Raw genomic sequence first — 17715 nt, 5'->3', positions numbered from 1 at the left:
TTCAGTCAAGATATGGACCCAGGCTGCAGTCATCTGAAAGCCTGACCAAAGTCAGAGGATCTGCTTCACTTACATGGCTGCTGGCATGAGGCCAACCTGAACTGTGCATAAGGCTGACTGAGTGTTCTCACAACATGGCCACTAATTTCCCCAGAATGAGCGATCCGAGAGAGAGAGCAAAGAGGAAGCCCTAATGCCTTTTATGAGCCAGTCTCATAAGTTTCATACCATTACTTCTACTTTAATCTATTTGCTAGAAATGAGTCACTAAGTGAAGCCCGCACTCAAGGGAAGGGGAATCAGGATCCATCTCTGGAAGATGGGGGGATATAAAAAAATGCATAGAGGGACCAGTGCCATGGCATAGTGGTTAAGTTTGGTGTACTCTGCTTCGGTGGCCAGGTTTGCAGGTTCGGATCCTGAGTGTGGACCTACAGCACTTGTTGGCCATGCTGTGGCGGCGACTCACATACAAAATAGAGGAAAACTGGCACAGGTTAAAAAAAAAAAGGTAGATATATTTTAAAACACAGTAACTGTATTTTTTTTTTTTTCTGAGGAAAATTCTCACCCTGACCTAACATCAGTTGCCAATCTTCCTCTTTTTGCTGAGGAAGATTAGCCCTGAGCTAACATCTGTGCCAATCTTCCTCTATTTTGTATGTGGGATGCTGTGACAGCATGGCTTGATGAGCAGTGTGTAGGTCCACGCCTGGGATCCAAACCCATGAACCCAGGCCACTGAAGCAGAGCACATGAACTTATATTCAGTAAGCATATTTTAACATAGCAATAATTTTAGCATGTATGTTTTTACCTGAACAATCACAAGTGACTAGTAATTTATAACTCAAATTTGTTGAATTCTATACACCAAGCTTTATATTAAAATATTTACACACATTATATTATTTTTATAACAACCCTAAAAAAGTAGATAAAATACTATCATCATCTCCACTTTACAGATGAAGAAACTGAGGCACTGAGAGCTTAGATATTGTGCCCAAAGTCACACACCGCCAGTGAGAAAGCCAATATTTGAACCCACATAGTCTAACTCCAGAGCCCAATCTCTTCACCACCACCAGGCACCTTGTTATGAAATCCTAGGCATTTGGAAAGATTGGGAATTTTAGAAAACTAAGCCAGATGTTACCAACCACTTCAATTTTTTCATTTGTGAGCCAGAGATTTACACCCACTTTTGCTTTTTAATTTTGTCTTTTCTTCAAACGCTTTATTAATTAACCCTCACATAAATCTTTAAAAACATAAAAATAATAAAAGTCTTTATCTTATGAAAATGGTTACATGAATTGACTGAAATTAAAATGTAAAAGTTTAATATTTAGCACAAAGCAGTTAAAGGTTGGTTTTGATGTTAACCTGAGCTGACCTATTTAACTTTCCTTTAAATAAAATTTTACAATGTTCTTTTCCCTGGGTAAGGTATGAAGCTAATTAAAATTAAAACTCATTATTGATTTTGGGCTTATAAAAATGTATTATACATCTGCCTTAAGGGAACAATTATAAACCAGGATAGTTCTGAGCTACTTTTTGATCATTTTAACATTTTGACTGAGGGTTTATATTTCTATAAGACTATGTATTTCCTCTATTCCTCTGGAACTGAAATTACCAAAGTCACCATTTTTCTCACCACTTCATTTATCTTAGTGGAATGATAATTATTGGATGTTCTATTCACCATTGTGGGATATTTAAAGCACTGATTTCTGCATTAGTTCTAATTCCATAATAAATTGTTCTAAGATTTCCTCATATGCCTTGGATGATAAGAATACTTTATTACATAAAATTATACGTTCTTTTTAATATATGCTTTGCATTCTATCAGGATTCTTTTAAATCATTTACAACCATTAAAATGAGATTTTCCTCTAAATGATAGAGCTGTAATGAGTTATAAAAAGAGTTTTGTCTTTTTTAAAACTTGTTTCTTAAAATAATTATGAAGGAAATTAGTTTTTGCTTGTTAAAACAAATTAAAATAGGCTTATGTGTGGATCTAGTACAAAAGCAAAACACAGGATGTTTTTGAAAATAAGTGCATTCAATTTTTTGTTTGTTAATAAAGAGGGCAATGGATGCCCTATTTTATATTTCCCTTTTAATTCACAATCTTTTCCATTTATCAAATAATGAATGTTAATTTGTAGAACACATAGAATGTATAAAGAACAGAATTCAAAACGAGCAATGACTCTACCACGTAGATTTAAGGGGGGAGTGTCCAGCTCTCACCCGTTTTTCCCTCCATTTGGCTGCCTGGGGATTTAGATTCAGTTTTGAGAGAGAATCCTATAGTCTCTGTTAATGCCTCCAGCCTGTAACAGCCTTCAGCAGGGCTAACACGCCGAGGAAATGCTGAAGAGAAGCTGTGACGAGCTGTTGCTTTACTCTTTGAAATGCATCTGTTACTGTCTAGAGATTGCTTAGAGTGGGGAAAAGCTGAGCGCAATCTCCCTTTTATTCAATAAATAAACATCTATTGAGCTTCTATTTTATGCATACAGTGTTAAAGACCCTTGGTTATCAAATTATTAGCATCTAGTTGGGAGAAAAGGCATATACATAAATATTAAATTGCACAGATTTCTATAAATGCCAAAATAAGAGAAAAGTATGCAAGTGCTTTTAGATATTTAGTAGGAGAAACCACTTGGACAGATGTAGCATTTCTCTACTGATCAATGCAGAAGACCTTCTTTTAAGGGTCACTGGCCACACGCCCAGTAGAAGTACTGCCTCTAACGCCCTACACTATGGTATTTTCAGTTCTAACACCAACATAAGGAGTTATCGAGAATCACAACAAGAGGAGAGCAATGACTTACTCTTTTCACAGCCAAAAGTGCTAACATGGTGATTCTAGGACATTTTTCCTTTCCTTTTCCCACTATATCTGTTCTTATACATATTTCACATGAAAAGCTGGGGTTTTCCTGAGACCCTTTTGATTGACCAAAGCTCAATTTCAACATTGGTGCTAACCCAAAACTCACACACCAGGATTTAATTTTTAAAAAGGCCTCCCCTGGTATCTAAAAGATTGTTTGAACTTGGTGTGATAAATAGATTAATGGTTGTCAATATATATCACAAATTCTTACCATGGAAATATGAGGGTTTGTTAACATCAGATAGTACATTAATTGCCAGATTGACTTGGGACTGAGGTTTTTGTATTTGCCATTTTTGGCACCTATAGATATATATTGCAATTATTTAGATGAGGTTATCACAGAATACTTTAATAGAAATCAAATCAAATACTATCTCATTGAAGACCTACTTAACCTTTGTCTGCCTTTCTTATCCAAGAAAACCAAGAATGCTTTGAAAAAAATTAAACTAATATAATCATTAGGTAATATTAAATTTGAGGCATTACTATCACTATCATCATTGTTGTTTTCATCATCAATTTGGGAGACTATTTTTCATAAATTTAAAAGGGTATAATCTCTATCCTATAAGTATTTGAGCTGGGATCAAAGAATCATTTAAGACGCAAACAATAAAAAAAAAATCCTTCCTTAGCAGTAGATATTTGCATAGGTTTGGTTACAAGGAATGAATGTAGAGCTAGGAAAAGCAGAGAGGAGAGGATTAGAGGGAGAGAGAAAGGAAAAAAAAATCATACACGAGGTTGAGAAGACACTTACGGAAGGGAAATTAATAAACCTCATTTAGCTTAACATAATTATTCCTTTTCTTAGGCTTTAAAATAGCTCATGACCTTTTTCCTGAGGCATTTAAGACTTAAGATCACATGAGTGATTTTCATGGTCTTATAAGTTCCTGAGAGATTTTAATTCTCTAAGACACAACAAAATCCCAACAGATATTCATTTTTATTTGACATCGGGAATGTGGCATGTGGGCTATTTCATGGAAGAAAAAATTAAACCCTCCAGCAACCTTTCCTGAAATTGTGTGGGCGATGAAATAGAAAAGCAAGAATAAATATAGAAATAAAAATGCAAAAATATGGCTCTTAAAATATATTTAAGGAAGATGAAATCTAGTCACTTAAAAGCTTCTGAAAGTGTATGTGTGTGTGTGTATATATACACATATACGTCATGGTGTTAATAAAGCACATTTCTGAGAGATAATATTACAGGTAGGTACTTTTATAAAATGTGGATTAGTAGTGGTTAAGAGAATGGATTCTAAAATAAGACTGATCTGGGTTCAAGTCCCCTGGAACCCTGGCTAACCTCTGAGCCTCTGAGCTGAGTGCAGTCTTTTTACTGTATTCAATATGAGTGGCACTTGCTCGAGTGGCACAATGTGACAGCCATGACCTATGTAACACACAGGAACTTTATAAAGATTATATAAGAAAACAAGTGTAAAGTGCTTAGCTTTATACTCAGTAATTAATAAATGGTAATATTATTATTTACTTTTGTCTATTTTGCTTGGAGAACTTAAAAAAAATCCCTATAATGATGATGCATTGCTTTTGTAATAAGAATAAAAACAACAAACAAAGACCTAAAAAATATTGGAGATGGGAGAGTTTACCTTTTACAACACACAGAGGGTAGGCTAGGGAGGCACTTCTATTAGGAAAAGCTAAATTTTTTCCAAAATGATAGCTAACCATTTCTATATTGATTTTTCTATTATTTCACCAGAAAGTGTAAGTAAGAATAAGGCTGACTGGGCCTACAAGTATTATCTTTGTGGAGTTTATTTTGAAGGTAGACTGCAGCACATTGCTTATCTGTAACCATATAATACGGAAGTAGATCTATGTAAATTAAACATTAACTAGAGAAATAATTATTTCATTCACATCTATTCCATTATACTGAAATCATAATTAACTATAGCCATAAGTATTGCTTCACATTTGAAGACATTAATTCCAGCTGTAACTAATCCTTTAAATTTGAAATATCATTTTAGAAGATGATAGATTAAGGATAGCCACACAGTCTTTGATACTCCTCCCATTGAGAGGTGAAGGTTACTTCCCCTACCTTGAAACTGGACTGGCCTTAGAACTCGCTTGACCAAGAGTATGTGGCAGAAGCAGCATTCTGGGACTTCCAAGGCTATTGTATAAAGAACTTGGTAACCTCTGCTGCAGCCTTTTAGAATACTCACTCTGGGGAAGCTGGCTGCCATGTACGAAATCTGACTACCATGAGATCACCGTACTGTGATGAAGCCCATGAAAACAGCATGGGCAGACAGTATGCAGAAAGAGAAGAAAATGTCCAGGCAACCCAGCTATTTCAGCCAACCCAGCTTGGGCATCAGACATGAGCAAGGAAGCCATGTTAGAGGACATGAAGTCCCAGGAGACATGACATCGAGAAGAACTGAGGAATCCAAGTGACTGCCAGAATGAAGCCCAGATATACAGCTCTAGCCAAACAATTCTAGCCATCTCTAGCCAATCAAGCCATCCCCAGGTGAAGCCCCAGACATTCTGAAGAAATGCACCATCCTCCATTGTGTTCTGCTCGAATTTCTGACCCACAAATCATGAACACAACGGAAGGGTGTTGGTTTACACCTCTTGTTTTAGGGAGGTTTGTTAGGCAGCAATAGAGAACCATTAGACATCTGCTTTTTATAAATCAGATGCACTTTAAGTAGATTTATTGCTAATCTATTTAGCTGTCTTTTTTTCCATTAACATCACACATCTATATCAATCATTTACCAATATTGAGCTGAGTCTACAGTCACAAAAGCTTGTTACACGATTGACTTAAGCATAAGCAGCAAACCAATAATAAAAGATCCGACATATTATTTTTTTCAAAATATCAAATCATTGTGATATATTCTCACCAAAGCAAACTCATGAGATATCCTTCCATCTGGAGGCAGTTTTGCACCGAAACCTAAAGCTGGGAACATTTTATCACTGTCATAATCTTGAATGATTTCTCCCACTGCTTTCAGTGCCATCCCATAGGCATTCAGTTGGTAAGGATTCATGTAGTGGAGAGAAGTGGGCTGGGCAGGATTGCCTGAAGACAGAAAAAATATTTCAAACATGAGTGATCAGGCTAAAGATGTACTTTTTTTGACAATATTTTTCTTGATATCTATTTCAGAATGAAATATTTAAAATTATCTTTTCTGTCTACATCCATCGTGTGTCAAATAGCTTCTCTTTGGATGGATATTAACATGGAAATATTTATTACATTATATCAGACATGTAGAAAGTTTCCCAAAGATACGCCAAAGCATATGCAGACTTTCTAGAAATTATTCCTCATTGTCAATGCCACAGGCTATTCTTGAGTTGCAGTTCCAGAAGAAGTATAAATGCACTTTTGTTAATCTTATTTTACTGTAATCTTTATTTAAAAAAAAAAGAATCATGTGCCTTTAGCTTGAATCCTTATGCCTATAATCATTAGAGGACCCACCCGATTTAATGGGCTTCAATAATTCTGAGGCCTTCCTAAAGTTGTACCACAAACATAAATTGAATATTTGAGAAATATCCCAATTTATCACTTATGGAAAAGGAGAGCATAGTGATTTTCACCTTCAAGCTAATTAAATATCTAGATCTGAAAAATTATTCAGAGTCTCTAACTAGACATTAAGCTAGGAGCCAGAAGGCCCAAACTGGAGTCTTGCCATTTGCAGGACAACATCTATAAAATGCCTGCAATAAATCCCACCACAGTGTTTACTGGGAGAACAAATGAGATTATATGTGTGGAAATGATTAAAAATAATAAAGCACCATAGAAATGTAAGGTTTAAGACTGTAGTTATTGTCTGGGTCATCCACAAGGTTCTGAATTTTCAATAAGCTTATACTATGTAGGATGTTGCATTTGAATAGAGATGAATTTGAGAGAAAGTAATATATGTGCTACCACTCAAACACAATGAGATTCACACTGAGTTGCCCTAATTACCAGCACAAAGGCAGCCTGAAAGTCCATTTAGTTTCTTAAGTGAAAATGGAAAGTTAAATGGGACTTGTAACAGCACACAAAGCTCAATTCAGCCTTAAAACATTGCCTGAAGAAGGAAAGCCTCAGGGCATAGTTCTTTTCTGATAAGGAAAAATAATAATAATAAGCACTTGAGATCCAGAGAGAAACAAAAGAAAGGAGAGATCTCCCTTTGGTTTATAATACATATAATTAGACTCAGAACATTTTTGGTTTAAAAATAATTTATTGTACAAATGCATTTATATTTCCAAAGGGTTACCAGCATTCAAGGGCTGGTTCCACATGACACAATTTCTAAAAAAGTGTCTTCTGACCAAGATGTCCTTAATGTGTCCCTCAGCTTGACTAAACTTTAGACAGGTTTCTCCTGACTACAGGCCCTTGACTTCCCTTTTCTTAGAGCATTAACTTTAGAAAACTTATAATTGTAAATCCTTTCTCTGCCCCTTTGAGGTGTAAATCTTCTACAGCTCAGGAATGTCTCACGAAAGAGTCATTACCCAATGGTTGCAATATGGCAACTAATACTATTTCACTAACAAAACCATTAAGAAGTTAAAATAAAAATACTACTAATACCCCAGCATGTCTCAATTTCTTAGCCTATCATGCATAGCAGGGCCTGATCCTACCCATTCAAAGACGTTGCCTATCTCCTTCCAGTATCTTCACCCAGACCAGTCTCTTCACTGTACCACTAATGATACCTTCCTTCCCAACCCTACCTCTCAAGTTGCCACCCTGTCCTGAAATTCACTTTCTTCTCCTCCAGCTTACATCTCACATGCACCAGACAATCTTCCTTGTTTGCGCCAGCCCTTATTGTCTTTCCTTTCCTCCTATTATGGCTCTTGTGTTCTGCACCACAAGATTTGGCAATTAAAAAATTGCCAAATTAATAGTCAACCCCTTGAATCTAGAACCATGTTTGTACGACCTCTGTCTCTGTAACATAGGAAGAAGGAACTTGTAGTAGGTTGATAATATTGGGGCCCAATGAATAACAATAATAATTATAATAGCTTGGCATCTAACATGTAGTGAACACCTTACTTCATATCTCACTTAATCTTTTTTCAACAAGCTTATAACATGGGTACTTTTATTCTACCTATTTTTCAGATTAAATAACTTGTCCCAAATCACACAGTAATAATTGGTAAAACTAAAATATGAATCTAGGCAATCAGATTCCATAGTCCTTACTCATAGCTATAATCCTTAACGTAAGGATTTTGTAGTATTTTAAATCCTGAATATTATCAAACTATATCTGATTTTGTTTTAGAGTTAAACTATGCCTTTGTGAAAAATCACAGTTGAATAGACTCTTTTTCAAAAAGCTTTATTGAGATATAATTCACATAACTTACAATTCACCCATTTAAAATGCACAATTCAGTGACTTTTAGTATATTCACAGATAGGTACAGCCATCACTACAGTCAATTTTAGAACATTTTCATCACTTCAAAAAGAAACCTCATACCTATTCACTATCAATCCCTTATCATTCCATCCACCCCAGCCCTAAACAACGACAAATCTACTTTTTGTCTCTATTAAATTGCCTATTCTGGACATGTCGTATAAGCAGAATCATATAACATGTAGTCTTTTGTGACTAGCTTCTTTCACTTAGCATAATGATTTCAAGGTTCATCTATGTTCTAGCATGTATCAGTACTTCATACTTCATTTCTGTTTATTGCTGAATAGTATTCCACCATTGTTATGAATATACCACATTTTGTTCATCCATTTATCAGTTGATGGACATTTGGGTTGTTTCTACATTTTGGCTATTATGCTGCTATAAACATTGGTGTATATGTTTTTGCATGGACGTATGTTTTCACCTCTCTTGTGTATATATCTAGGAGTGGAATTGCTGGTCATATGGTGACTCTGTGTGTAACAACTTGAGGAGCTGCCAAAGTGTTTTTTAAAGTGGCTATACCATTTTACATTCTTACCAGCAGTGTATGAGCATTACAATTTCTCCACATCCTCACCAACACTTGTTGTTATCTGACTTTTGGATTATAGCCATCCTAGTGGGTGTGAAATAGTATCTCATTATGGTTTTGATCTGCATTTCCTGATGCCTATGTATGCCAAGTAACTTTTTCATGTGCTTATTGGTCATTTGTATATCTTCTTTGGAGGAGCGTCTATTCCATTTTTTAATTGGATTATTTGTCTTTTTATTGAGTTAACAGAGTTCTTTATACATTCTGGATACAAGTCCCCTATGAGATATATGATTTGCTAACATTTTCTCCCATTCTGTGGTTCGTCTTTTCACTTTGTGAATAGTGTCCTGTGAAACATAAAATGTTTTAATTTGGATGGAGTTCAATTTATCTATTTTTTCTTTTGTTGCTCATGTTTTTGGTGTCATATCTAAGAATTAATTGCCAAATCCAAGATCATGAAGATGTATCCCTATGTTTTCTTCAAATAATTTTATTATTTTAGCTGTTACCTTTAGATCTTTGATCTATTTCATGTTAATTTTGTACATGATGTGAGGTAAGGGTCTAACTTCATTCTTTTGCGTGTGGCTTTCCAGTTGTCCCAGCACCATTTGTTGAACAGACTATTCTTTCCCCATTGAATTGTCCTGGCACCCTTCTGAAAATCAGTTAACCTTAGACACATGAGTTTATTTGTGGAATCTCGATTCTATTTCATTGATCTATACATCTATCTTTCTGCCAGCATCACAGTGTCTTCATTACTGTTGCACTGTAATTAAGTTTTAAAAGTGGGAAGTGTGACTCCTCCTACTTTGTTCTTTTTTTTCAAATCTGCTTTCGCTCTTCTGGGTCCTTTGAAACTCTATGTGAATTTTGGGGTCAGTTATCCATTTCTTCAAAAAAGGCCTTTCAGGTTTTGATAGAGATTGCAGTGAATCTGTCTTTCACTTTGGGAAATATTGCCATCTTAACATTGTTGAATTTTCCAATTGATGAACATGGCATGTTTTTCCACTTATTTAGAGCTTTAGTTTCTTTCAACAATTTTTTTCAGAATGCAGTCTTTAGAGTACAAGTCTTGCACTTAGTTTGTTGAATTTATTTCTAAGTATTGTATTCTTCTCATTACTATTATAAATGGAATTTCATTTTCAGATCATTCATTGGAAGGGTATAGAAAAAGAATTGATTTTTATATACTGATCTTCTATCCTTCAATCTTGCTGAACTCATTTACTAGTTCTAATAGATTTTTAGTGAATTCCTTAGGTTTTTCTATATATAAGATTATGTCATCTGCAAATGAAATAGTTTTACTCCTTCCTTTTCAATCTGGATATCTTTTTTTTCACTTGCCTAATTGCCCTGGCCACAACTTCCCATACAATGTTGAACAGAAGAGGCAAGAACACACATTCTTGTCCTATTTGCCATCTTAGGAGGAAAGTATCCAGCTTTTCACCCTTAAGTATGGTATTAGTTATGGGTGTTTCATATTTCCCTTCATAAGGTTAGTAAGTCAACTGCTATTCCTAGTTCAGTAAGTGTTTTTATCATGAAAGTATTTTTGACTTTGTCAAATGCTTTTTCTGCATCAATTGAGATGGTCATGCGGTTTTTACATTTTCTTCTACTGATATGGTGTAAAACGTTATTTGATTTTTGAATATTCAGCCAACCTTGCATTCCCAGGATAAATTTTACTTGGTCAGGGTGTATAATTCTCTTTATATGGTGCCAGATTGGGCCAGCCCCGTGGCTTAGCGGTTAAGTGCGCGCGCTCCGCTGCTGGAGGCCCTGGTTTGGATCCCGGGCGTGCACCGATGCACCGCTTCTCCGACCATGCTGAGGCCAGGTCCCACGTACAGCAACTAGAAGGATGTGCAACTATGACATACAACTATCTACTGGGGCTTTGGGGAAAAAAATAAATAAATAAATAAAATTATATGGTGCCAGATTCAGTTTGCTAATATTCTGTTGAGGATTTTTATATCCATAGCTATAAAAGGTATTGACGTTTCGTTTTCCTCGTCTTATGATGTCTTTGTCTGGTTTAGTTATCAAGGTAATACTGACCTCATAGAATGAACTGGGAAATGTTCTCTCCTCTTGTATATTTTAGAAGAGTTTGTGAAGAATTGGTATTAATTCTTCTTTAAATACTTGGTAGAATTCACCAGTGAAGCTGTCTGGACTTGGGCCCAGAGAAACTTTGTGGGTAGTTTTTTTTTTTTATTATGGATTCAATCTCTTATTAAAGGTCTATTCAGACTGTGTATTTCTTTATAAGTCAGTTTCAGCAGTTGATGTCTTTCTACTGAATAGATTTTTGCTCTTCTAGTTGTTGTGCTAAGGTTCATCAGTGAACGTAAGGTAGTATTTTAAACCAGTTGGACTTTAGGTGTTATTTCTATGTTTCATATTTTACTGAATAAAACACATGAGTAAAAATCATTAACTTGAAGTCATAAGATGAGCTGAATTAGAGTTTGGTCTCCTCATCTGTATTCCTAACTCTAGTGGTAATAAACCAAGAAGTATTTATTAGTAAAGAGATTCTCTGGATCTGAGTTTTCTCATCTGTATAAGACGACAGTTGGAGTAAGTGATCTCTAAGATGATTTCTTACCTAGAAATTCTATTATTTTGTGAAATGTGAGTCAATGTGAGGTCAAGGGAATATAATGTGACAGCCATAAGTACAGTAAGTAATTTTGGGAAAAAAAACCACCTAGATAAATATTGACTGATGGCAACTTCTGGTAAAAATTAAATACTGAGATTTTTGTTTTTATGATACATAATAACTGATTTCAAATGATTGCTCCATTTGAAACAATGTTGCTTCAAAATAAAATTAAAAGCCCATTATCTTTTCTTTCTTAAAATGTTTAGTATACAAATTATGAATATCTATACATGGGGTAATAAAGACAGTCCCTCTGAATTCATTAAAATATAAATGTGTTAACAAGAGCAATTCTTAAAAATAAATAATCAAGTAAAAACGAAGCAAGTTGCATAAGGTACATGTATTTGAATTGCATTTTTATAAATTAATATACACAAAAGTACTATAAAAATGAGGATTATAATTAGACACACTTCAGAATCACAGTTATGAACGGAGAAGAAGGGAGGGTAGAAGAAATGGAGCAGGGTAAACGATGAGCTTAACTAGATCTAAGATTTTTTTTTTAAAAAAATGTGAAACAAAAATGAGAATATTTCAATATTTAATAAATTTGAATGGAACTACTATACACTTTTGCTGTATTTCTTATATATTCCTTATACCTAAACTATTCCATCGTATTAAAAAGAAAAGAAAAATTATCTGAATTTTACATGAAACTGTAGGAATAAAAGATCTAACCTCATGAAAATAAATATTTATTTTTCACTTAATTGCTGATAATTTTTATTAGGAGATAGTCATAATACTCACCATTTGATGCTGTAAAATCAATAGCCACTGTGAAATTGATTTGTGTTCTAGAATATAAGTAAATAAGAATCATTAATAATTAAATAACCTCATAAAAAGGAGTTTGATTTCCATTTGTATTATATTTTTTAACATCACTAATTTTCTTAAATGTTATTACTAGCAACTCTGTTGCAGTTCACACTGGAAAGCATCAGATAGGCCGTTTTACAGGGTAAGAACTTGGCAAAATACCTTTACAATCATACAACTGTAAAATGAAAAATAAAGTGTCAGGACTAAAAACACTTATTGGGAGCACAATAACAAAGGGAGAGGCTCATAATGAAGAAGTCAAATTGCAAATAACTCTTTCTCAGTCTCCAATGTCAGCATTTATTATTAATTTGTTTTCAAAACTATCCTGAAGTCAATGTGAAATTATTATGCCCTTAAAAATGTGGCATAGCTAAAATCATTTCTAATAATATCATTCCTTAAATGATGTAATTCTTTCTAACAATCCTGAAAACACAGGATTTTCTTCTGTTTTCTTCAGAAATGCAATAGTATTTCAGATACTGATCTACTAGTACAAATACTATCCTCAGTGCTCACAGCCTTCCTGTGTGTACGTGTGTTTATAGATATACATAAGCATTTATATAGATGAAATTGATTATATATGTATACTTTAAATTTTCAGCATACGGTAGTTACCCCAAAATTGTTTTATTGAGTTATTATTTTTTTCTGATAGAAACCAAAGAGGTGGCATTCAAATAAAAAATTCACTTTTGCATATACTTCTGACTCTTTCTATATGCAATTCCACCACCTTTTCACCAAAGAAGTCATAAAAACACAAATAAGTGACAATGATATGATTACTGGGATAAACTGCAATCACATCTAATTTAAAAAATAATTTTTATTTCTTATTTTTATTTTTTTGGTGAGGAAGACTAGCCCTGAGCTAACATCCGATGCCAATCCTCCTCTTTTTGCTGAGGAAGATTGGCCCTGGGCCAATATCTGTACCCATCTTCCTCTACTTTATATGGGACACCACCACAGCATGGCTTGACAAGTGGTGCATGGGTGTGTGCCCGGGATCCGAACCTGCAAACTCCGGGCCGCCGCAGCGGAGCGCGCCACTTAACCGCTACGCCACCAGGCCAGCTCCTTAAAAAATAATTTTTAATTTAAATAGTAAATCATTTGAAAAAATGAATACTCAGACTGTTTTTAGTAACAAATTACTTTCAGAACACTGCACAATTGATTTAACACTTTAAAGTCTGGAACTGTTGTTAAAATGGTGGTGGTGATGATGATGATGGGTACTACAGCATAGAGTTCTCTTAGTATAAAGCATAGTAATATTTCCTTCTTTCCCTAAAAATTCAGCTTAAAAAGTCCTTAGTACCATTTGGGTATTGAACAAATTCACACATTTTTTTCCTAAGGAATGATCAACCTTTTGTGCTTTACATTTAATAAAAGCTAATATAGATTCTCTTTATAGCTATATGGTAATTTTTTCCTCAGAGTAGAAATTAGGTTTATAGGTTAAGAATATAGGCTAATTTGGAGTATAACACTAACCAGTATGAACCAAAATGAGTTAAAAACTTTTAGAAAAAGAATATAGTGAGACATTTGGGAGAACATTTTGAGATAATAAATTCCTTTGAGGAATTGAAAAGAACAGTCACCATCAGCATATTGCTTTGTCATTCTGCTGCTAGGGAGAGAAATGACTGTAATACAGAGTGGTGTGGTGTATTAGAAAGGGAACAGCTTTTGAGTCTGAAAGAACTGGGTTTGAATTCCAGCAACCCAGTTGCTGACATTAGCCAAGTCTCAAAACTCAGAGGGCAGGTGCCTGGCACACAATAATAAAGCAAGAGCTGACAGAAAAACTACATGAAATATTATATATATATACACACATATATATAAAATACATATTACATGCATACACATTATATTATATATACAATGCGTTTTTACACAGCTTATATCAAGTAACCTCTTTTTAAAAGAAGATACTATTATTCTCCTTTTACAGACAAAGAAATCTATGCTCACAAAACTTAATAACTTTCCACATGAGTAATAAATGCCAGTATTGGAATTTAAATTCACATGTAACCTCAGTTCATACTCATAAACTCAATACTACTCTATTTCTACAAGTAAATATTTGTAAACTGCCTGGTTGTAATAAGAACACAATACAGGACAGTGATTACTATGTTACAAACCTAAAAAAAGATACTACACAGATATCCTTAATGATAAAGATGCCAGGACATATTCTCGTGCTTGAACAAATCTGTCCTTCTATCAAGTATGTTATCAAATACATAAATGACAAAATTATCAGCATAAGTGCCTTTTTACGCTATTTTACTCAAACGAAACCTCCCTAGGATGAAAAATAACTGTCAGCTTCAAGAACATGTGTTTTAGCACCTTATGAAGGTCAATTTAGGGTTGAGTCTTTAGGCAATCTCCCTTAGGTTGTAGGGATAGACACTTTGCCTTCATCAACTCTCTCTTATAACGGTGTCTGCACAATACTTTCCACATATTGGAACCTCACTGTGTTTATTGAGTGAATGAATGCATTCATTTTATGATTGTTTCTAATATGCTTTCCAGAGTAGCCCAGGATGTATAGCATAACCATCAACTTCTTAGAAGCATTAGTTCAGATAATAAACTTCAATAATCAGAGATACAAAGATCATTTCAAAGCCAAATTATGCCTAGCAAAGCTACAAAGAAAAGATATGGTTACTAACTAAAGAAGTATACTGTACATAAGAATAAAAAAAGAGAAAGGAGATACTTGTTTTTAAACTGCCTTACTAAAACCTCTAGCTAGCTAAACAAACTAAATTACAAAATCAAGTATGTTAGGTATAAAAAAAAAGTGAAGTGTAAAAAAAATAAGAAAAAAAGAAAGAAGGAAGGAAGGGGGGAGGGAGGGAGAAGGGGGGTAAGGGAGGGAGGCAGGGAGGAAAGAGGAGGTGGGGGGAGGCAGGCAGCACCAAGAGTATCTCTGAAGCTTTGAAGCCTACGACAGTCCAAGATTAAGTAGAAAAAATTGGTGCATTTAGCACTAAATGATAACAAAGACCATTTGGTAATCATGGTGCAACAGAGAATCTCAACAAGTAAAACAGAACCCTTGATGCATATCTAGTGGTTGATTGATTCTGAGATTCAATTAATTCTTTGCCTCATTCTGCATGTCAGAAAGAATCTCACTCGTTTACTGTTTTGAATCAGCAGTATTTAAATCAGAAGAGAAATATGATGGCTCATTACATAAAACACTTCATGCTTGTGATGGTCTCTTAGCCTGTTATCACACCATTTGGATTTTTCTATTTAAGAAACTACGACAATTATTTATTGAGCATCTTCTGATTGCCAAGCACTATGTTAAGTGAAAAAGAAAAAATGGGAGCAAATCAAACACTATCCTTGAACTCAAAGAACTTACAATTCCAGCTTTCTACTATTAAAAACAATGACAAAACAGCACAACAGTTTATCATTGAATTCATAATCAATAGCATAGCCTATAACTCAACTGTGCATTTACTGTGGATAACAGCTTGTTCATTCCCATAATTCCTAAGAGTTCTCATTCATATTATAATGTATGCGTACCCTACCAAGTGTCACAATCTATGTATTTTGAAAATATTAACTAGTAAGTGTTTTAAAGAAAGTTGCTAGCAATACTATAACTTTAGGCTATAAGACAGACTTATTGAAGACTTTGATAAATGATTTATGTCATAAAAGAAACCAAACAAAACATCTTCATCAGTAATCCTGTTACCCTTTTTGTTTTACGTTTTTTATTTATTTATTTTGCCTTTAATATTGCTTGAAGTCTAATGTTACAGGAAAAAAAATCAATCATGTGTCAAAGTAAAAAATCTGAATTCACACAAGATGTCTCCTGACAGAATATTCATAAAACTATCACATATAAATTCTCAAAACATTTCGCTTAGCAAGTGTTACTTTAGCTGTCATTTTATGTTTTAGAAGCAGACAAGAAAGCATAGGATTTCAAGAAACCTAGATAGAAGTACAATATTCTAGAATATAAAAAAGGCATGCCTGCCAAATTTCATGAGTTAATAGTAACATTACATGAGACTTCCCAATGCAGATGTCCTAGTAATGCTAAAATATATACTTGGAAAATATCCCTATTTTATTCTGCCACCTTTCCAAAAGCTGTGAATGTCAGATAAATCAGATGTCAAGATGGAAGATTTAACTAGCACAGCAAAGATTTAACTAACTAGTTTTCCTTAGAAAACAAGTATATATGTGCATGTCAAAGAAAACTAGACATACGCATGCGCACACACACAGACGCACACAGTAATACCATCTTAGATAACTTTTCCATAGCTGTTATCATGAATTAATTATTGAGAACTAACAATTGTGATGGGGTGTGCAGAAGGACTGTTTTACTTTCTTTCCAATTTCAAATTCTGTTCAGTTGTATAAACTGAACATTATCAATATGAAAGATGAACTTTCCCCACCCTTCTTTAAATTAATCTTGACAAATGCAGATTCAGATCCACTAGCTGTTGGAATGTAGAATCCATAAATGCAGTTGAGATGCCCACTCAGCTCTATATTCCTCTCATTCTTACCATGCCAGTACCAAGACTGCTTCTGCCTTGATTTATTGATATGTACTCTAGTTCACACTTGGGTTCTGGAACCTTCCCTGAACCCTGAACCCGTGGTTCACTTGCCTCAGGCACTATTATTTGACCTAATCCTTCTCGACCCTAGCTCACCATAGGCTAAACCTTGAACCCTTTTCTGTCTTATCTTTTCCCGCTTTCTTAAAAGTAGTTCAACTACCTGAATGACAACAGACAGCTGCCTGATTCAAAACTTTGCTGCATCTTCAAAATTCCTGTTTTCCATGCCCATAAACTACTCACAGGATTAATTGCCCTCAACAAGTGAGATCTGCTAGAATGAGGACAGGCTTTGAGATACACAAACGCAAATTCAAATATAAATACATTCACCTACTTGCAATGTGATTTTGGAAAAGCTATTTAACCTCTCTGTACCTCATTTGTAATGTTAAAGATAATAAAACTTTCCTTGGATTGTTGCTGTGAGGACAAGAAAAGCATCTATCCTTAGTAGGCACTCAATAAATAGTTGTTATGATTATTATCACCATTACTGATGCTAGTTTTTCAAGACCCAAGTTTAGCATACTTCTTTGAAAACTAGAGTGTGCAGT

At 34.5% G+C, this 17715-nt stretch overlaps 1 protein-coding gene across 1 annotated transcript in view; it reads right to left on the bottom strand.

Annotated features, from left to right (window-relative positions):
* Window positions 1-17715, bottom strand: part of CPNE8 (copine 8) — a 205010-nt gene that overhangs the window by 32084 nt on the left and 155211 nt on the right. The window contains exons 14-15 of the mRNA XM_058558514.1: window positions 12417-12463; window positions 5848-6029 (exon numbers count right to left, since the gene is read on the bottom strand). Of these exons, the coding sequence (XP_058414497.1) occupies window positions 5848-6029; window positions 12417-12463 (229 nt within the window). The remainder of the gene's footprint in view (window positions 1-5847; window positions 6030-12416; window positions 12464-17715) is intronic.

This window comes from Diceros bicornis, chromosome 17, assembly GCF_020826845.1.
Source record: "Diceros bicornis minor isolate mBicDic1 chromosome 17, mDicBic1.mat.cur, whole genome shotgun sequence".
Classification (NCBI taxonomy): Eukaryota; Metazoa; Chordata; class Mammalia; order Perissodactyla; family Rhinocerotidae; genus Diceros; species Diceros bicornis.
This window is presented reverse-complemented; position numbering and strand designations above follow the sequence as displayed.